This window comes from Cucurbita pepo, chromosome LG17 (assembly GCF_002806865.2).
Source record: "Cucurbita pepo subsp. pepo cultivar mu-cu-16 chromosome LG17, ASM280686v2, whole genome shotgun sequence".
Classification (NCBI taxonomy): domain Eukaryota; kingdom Viridiplantae; phylum Streptophyta; class Magnoliopsida; order Cucurbitales; family Cucurbitaceae; genus Cucurbita; species Cucurbita pepo.
The window spans coordinates 4,206,474-4,212,633 of NC_036654.1; the positions used below are offsets into that span (position 1 = coordinate 4,206,474).

General features: G+C 36.9%; 1 protein-coding gene across 2 annotated transcripts in view; it reads right to left on the minus strand.

Annotated features, from left to right (window-relative positions):
* Positions 1-427: 427 nt before the first annotated feature.
* LOC111779284 (protein ROOT HAIR DEFECTIVE 3 homolog 1-like) overlaps positions 428-6,160 on the minus strand; it is a 9,889-nt gene continuing 4,156 nt past the window's right edge. For both annotated transcript variants that reach the window (XM_023659403.1, XM_023659402.1), the window contains 13 exons: positions 5,684-5,842; positions 5,544-5,612; positions 5,346-5,437; positions 4,577-4,655; positions 4,124-4,289; positions 3,790-3,914; positions 3,343-3,605; positions 3,158-3,254; positions 2,872-3,042; positions 2,498-2,602; positions 1,505-1,599; positions 1,326-1,422; positions 428-1,052 (listed from right to left, as the gene is read on the minus strand). In XM_023659403.1, coding sequence (XP_023515171.1) covers positions 816-1,052; positions 1,326-1,422; positions 1,505-1,599; positions 2,498-2,602; positions 2,872-3,042; positions 3,158-3,254; positions 3,343-3,605; positions 3,790-3,914; positions 4,124-4,289; positions 4,577-4,655; positions 5,346-5,437; positions 5,544-5,612; positions 5,684-5,842 — 1,755 coding nt within the window. In that variant the 3' untranslated portion in view covers positions 428-815. The remainder of the gene's footprint in view (positions 1,053-1,325; positions 1,423-1,504; positions 1,600-2,497; positions 2,603-2,871; positions 3,043-3,157; positions 3,255-3,342; positions 3,606-3,789; positions 3,915-4,123; positions 4,290-4,576; positions 4,656-5,345; positions 5,438-5,543; positions 5,613-5,683; positions 5,843-6,160) is intronic.

Below are 6,160 nucleotides of genomic sequence, written 5' to 3' on the forward strand. Positions count from 1 at the left end.
TTTGTGATAAGGAAGAGTGTGGATGAAGAATTTCACTCTTTTAGTAGCTTCCCATTTTAGAAAGCATTCAATTTGGTTATTGGTTATTTATTGTCTCAGCAGGTGGTTGAAATGGAATTGAAAGCAAACAGTCATTTGGGTGGGACTTGAAATTTAATGTAGTAGGGACAAGGTCTCCTTCTCCCACAGCTAAAGCATTTAAAAATAACATCCTTATTTGATACAAACTAGAGTTACAAAAATGTGTGGATACCCTTAGATCTTTGAACTTTGAAGTGTATGAAAATTACGTGCCAATGCATGCCTTTCAAATCCTTTATTTTCGAACTTCCAATGAACTATATGCTCATTTCGACCACTGATCAATGAAGTTATGGATAGTATTAATTTCATCGAGTTGGAAAAACTAGTATAAATGAACGATAAATAAATAAACTCAAAATCAATGTTATACAGCTCTTATAAGACAAAATCAAAGGAAAAAGAGCAAAGAATCGAACTTTAATATAGGAAAAAGAATAGCGTTCTTAGTCTATTCAAACCCAAGAAGGGTGAGAGACTGAACACCTAGACTGCTCTATGGAAACCCAATATACAGGACTTCCATTATCAGTATATATCAAACCCCAGCCCATTTGGCTTGAGGCTCTCAGCACAAAAATTAAAGCCTGAACTTCATTCAGCCTTTGCTCTTACATTCTACCAATAGTAAACAAACATGAATCATATATTTGGTGATAACAACGGGTCGATGAAGGAAAAAACTCAGGATCTTCGAAAAACGGAGAAATTAACCGATTACCAGCTCCTTCAACCTACTCTTCTTTAGAGCGACTGGAGTACTCGGCGCCAGAATCTGTTGAAGTCACTGCTGATGAAGCGGTCGATGCCAAATCGTTGCTAGAGTTGTTCTGAAATCTCTTTGAGACTAATGAGCTGTTGCTCGGAGGATCAGTAGCTGCAGGCCTCTGTTGTCCTTCTTCAGCCAATTTTTGAAGAAGATTCATGACAGTGGGAATGAATGTGGAGGACAATGAAATAAGCCCTGGAAGCTGTTTGTATAAAATCAGACGTCAGGACCCTTTAGTATAACATGCAAGTTAAGAGCCTAATATGGATTGCCAATGGAAACTAAGATTATTCCTTTCTTTCTTTGACAGAAACAAAAATGTGTACTGGAGAAATCTAATGATACAGAAGAACAGACCAAGGGAGCCGAAAAATGCATACATAGGCAATGCTAAAAATAATTAAGCAGTGAGTACAGGCACCAGGACTGCTGAAGAACACGGCTCTACACAACATGAATAAGATTTGATACTTACAAGACCATTGCTAAATTGCGCAGAAACATCTAGCTGGACCCACAGGGCCTTGGCGAGTAGATAGAGAACAAATAAGAGACCCACATATAATGGATTTCTGTCAACAAGAGGGATAAACGCGAACTTAGAAACCAGGGCAAGCTCTAGCATTTTATAATGCAGAAAATATCACCCCATACCTTAAAAGGGTCATAAATTCATTAAACCCTAGAATCAGCAGTGCAATAATAGCCCATGGCGGGGGCAACCAGTTGTTATTACGTTTGCTGGATTCCTGCAAAGTATAAATAATATTTAAGATAGACTTTAAAAAACAATTATCGCCCAACAAATGAGAAAGATGCAGTATGTGTGCCTTATCAGTATTGATCAACTATTAATACCAACTATATTTGATTTAAAACATAAACAGAACCCAAAACTGAACTGACTATTAAGTGTGATAGACGTGGTAATTATATTTTCTTTTTCTTTGTAAGAAATATGGCTGTTGAATAGGCTTATGCCATCACAATGAGGCCATGAACCATAAAATCTTGATCCAAAATAGACTTGTACAGGGTTAAACATTACAGGCCAAACTCCAAAATCCTCATAGACTGCATTCTGAAATACCTTAAAATTTTGGTAGCTGACATAATTTGTAAAACTGTCACTGGAAATCAATCAAATATGTAATCTTGTCTTCGCAGTAATTGCAGCAAGATCTACATCCAAACCCACATTTTATCTACACAATCATTCAAATGAATTGAACCCAAATGGACGCCAGGGTGGAGCTTAAAGAACCTGCCTGACTGTCCAAAGACTTTTTAAGCCTATCTTTGACAATTCTCAACTTTACGACTTGAGGATTTAGAATTAAGATTCAATCAACCTTTACTTAATATAACCACAATCCAGAACAAAAATTCCCACAGCATTTTGCCTCAGTACCCAAAACGTTAATAGCAAAAAAAGAAACAAGGTTTTTATCACAATGATAGCACTCTTTTTTTTAGAGGGAAAACAAGTGTACGTGCTAACTAGTAAAAAAGAAATAAAGCAGATATGGCTAAAAGTTCTAAGCACATCATAGAATCCCAAGAAAAAAAGAAGAGTACATGAAATGTCTCATTTTTTAAACAAATCATTTTTTTTCAGGTTAATCAGTTGAGAAGTTTCATTAATACCTGTGCAGCAATGGCCTGAGAGACAGTGTATTCTGTCTCCGTCTTGAATTGCCTCCATATAGATTTGCACTGAACAGGGCTAATCAACGTTTGTGATGCTGGAACCTGTAACCAGAAATCGACATTAAAAACACCATATGGGGACAATACAAAGGCTTGTCTGAACACAGGAGAGGAAAACACTGTTCCACTGATCACTCCAGAGCAAGACAATGACTCCTGGTAGAGAACTTGCTAAAGATTGATAGTTCTTTGGTAATTTCTACTGCCTCCCAAAGGGCCAGAGAACCATTTTTGGTTTGATCATCTAAATGCAACTATAAATTTCAAGAGATAGAAACAAGGGAGAAAAAGCAGGACTCCAAAATACTTGCATTTTCCCATGAACTTGAGGCGAGAGGGTCAGTTGCCATAATGCTCCTATCTTTTGTGTTGCTATTGTGTGGGACATTCATCAAGGTAGATGATAGAGTTTTGTCTATCTCGCCAGAACCATCATCATCATTCAAACGTAAAGCAGCCATAACAGATAGTATCTTCAGGGACTACAGCATACAAACATATAAATGAAATATATAATAGAAATAAAAAGCATAGATATAAAGATGTAATAATAATAGGAAAAAGGGAAACAAAGACTAATCGTAAACAGTGCCGTACAGAAGAACGAGCGGTTTTGGTGATTGCCCGGATATCTTCATTCCCAGTCCATACACGGGGCATTGAATCCGAATCATGGCTAAACAAAATAGAGAACCTGTATGCAATATTAAATAATAACATCAGTAATGTATACCACCAACGAAGAAGGTGCAAACTACATGCATCCATGAAAAAGTTGATACCTATCCTTCATACGAATCAGGACCCTTCCAGCTTCTTCCCTTGTTTTCGATTCAACTACACCTCTAGCATAATCCTTAAGACTGGTAATCATTTTTTCCTTAGTTTTTTCATCCATATCATAGCCGACCAGTCCTTTAGACAGCCCAGAGATGGCGGACTCAGTCTCTCGTTGAAGAAGTTTTCTTATAGCCGGCCATGTCTCATTATTAGCTCCATCTAGCAGAGCTTCTACAGGTCCTGCCAATGCCTCCTTCAGTTTTTCCTGCAATCATTGTTATCCTTGTCAGTAATGCTCACAAGGCAATTATATGGGATTCATCCAAATGCTACAAAAGTTCCACAAAACCTAAACAATGACTCCTGAGAGAAAATTTAGCACTCAATGAATGCCTTCGAACATGACCTAGATTAAAAGTCCAGTATCAGAGCCATAAACCAGACTTTACCTCTAATTTTGAAGAAAGTTCAGATAATTTATCAGCACGTATAGTTGCAATGTGTGCATCGATATCACGTCGAAGTTTATCCCTTATTTTAGAAGTGTCCCAGTCTGCCTGCTCAATTATAGCACCTGTAGAGATACAAGTCAGCATGGATTACAGAGTGACAAACAAAACCCATTCTAATCTGAGAAAGAATGGAAACACTTCAGTAAATTGAAAACATTTTAGACCATATGAGATTAGAAGCAGTTGCCTATTTAACTGTCCTTCACATACAAACGGGACAGAAGGGAAACAACCCAACTAGAAGCTCAGAGTCTTTTTAAATTCAACTTACCAGCACATTCACCATCAAAAACAGCCATATAGGTTTGAGCACAATTAGAGGCAGCCGAAGAAAACCCTTCCCCTTCATTCAAAGCTTTGTCAAATGCCTCCTTGAATTTATCAAATGTACCAGACCTTATGTGGCCCAACAGAGATTGGAAGGCTGATTGAACAAGCTAGTCGATGAGGAAAAACATGTCACAATAGGTTATCAAGATTATACATCCGAAGGATGTTAGTGTGAATAGTGATTGTACATTAAAGAAAAAAAAAAAAAGGTATTCAAGTTCAATGCAGCAGGAAGATCCTCTTGAAGGAACCTTCTGGAGGTTACTTCCAGAGAATAAATCAGTGCTCAAAACCATTTGCAGGAGTAAATAGGAAATAACTTATATCAAATCTTTTAATTTCTCATAAATTATGCAGTTGCTTTCAGATAAAAAAAACACAGTAGAATTATTACTTGCAACAACTTTTCTTCAAGTTGTGCTCTCTTCCCAGATCTCACACTTTCGTCAAAAAATGTGGCTTCTGCATCATACCTAATCATCAAATTAGAAAAGAAACTCGTGATGAATAAACTAACATAGCAATGTTCAATAGAATAAAAAAAAAGTAACCATGTCAGTTTTAGATATTTCAACATCTCTACTAAGCTGCCAAAAAGGAATGCCAAAAGGCTACTTCACATTTTTAAACGTAGATCATGATTACTGTTGCCACTGTCCGTTAATAATGCAAACTATTAGCAATTGAGATACATACATACTAACTAATATTCAATAAAATCAACAAGTGGAAATGAAGATTTTCTTTTTCATCATCTAGGCATCTGCTTGTTGGGACTTTAAGTACTTGCCACTATTAAATTCTACTTCGTACTCGTACTAGAATTTCCAAGAGAGAAGATATTCACTTCTAAAGCCAAGATCGTTTAAAAAACTACCACTAAGGAACCCAATCATGCATGGAACAGTCCCTTGTGACAATCCTAGTCCATCAGAAAAACAATCATTTTATGAACATGACAAGGAATAAAGAAAAATTCTAGATGATGATGAAACAATGAGCGCAAAAGTGCCATGGAAACCTCCTGTTTACATGACCTTGCCCAACTTTACTCAAATCCTTCAATGCTAACGCGAACAGAATAAATGTGTAAAGTTACTAGTGTTCACTTGAATGCATCCTGAATAGCATCAAGACAGGTGTTAAACATAAGCACTACTTACTCTGATAAACAAGTATTAATTATTGCACTTAGCTTCTTTCCAAAACCTTGAACCGGGCCTGATTGTACTGCTTCTTCCAAACTCAACCAGTCCTGATCGAATAAAATAAATTAATTTTATGGCATGTTTTGACTACAGGATATATTAGAAATGAGAAAAAAATAGACCAGGATAAAATTTAACGCTTGGGTAAAAAACCTCATTTGATGCAAGCCAAGCATACTTCTCACTGGCAATTTCTTCACAGCGAACAGTAGCCACCATAACCTGCAGATATGCCATGGATAAGTTGACATTTAGCTATATAATTCCGAACATGAATTTGGTCACTGTTATACCTTATGGGCTGGAAGGTCAAGATCCTTGTTCTCCTTGATAACTTTCCAGATTTGCTGTGCGCTAAAAGAAAATCCTGAAGCTGGAACAACTCCCCTGCGATCTCCAGCAAGTCCTCCAGGGGCAATAGAATGGAAGAATCTCTGTCTCAAACTTGCCACCTGATTTGAAACGCAATAGTTCATAAAATATGTCAAGGACATTTATCTAGGAAAATACGATGCTCTGACCACCGTATAACATTTCTTTATAGAACAAGAAGACAAAAAACTCAATACTATGAGAAGTATGTAAAAGAAAGAAGAAAATTGTGGGATTCACTAATATAATTCCTTTGAACAAGAATAACATGTGAAGGCAAACATATGAACGAAAAAAGCCAAAATAAATATAATCAAAGAACCCCTATCCAGACAGCCACCATAAAATAAAATGTCCTCAGTTCTATTTTTGGAGTTGGGGGGGGGGGGGCGGGGGGG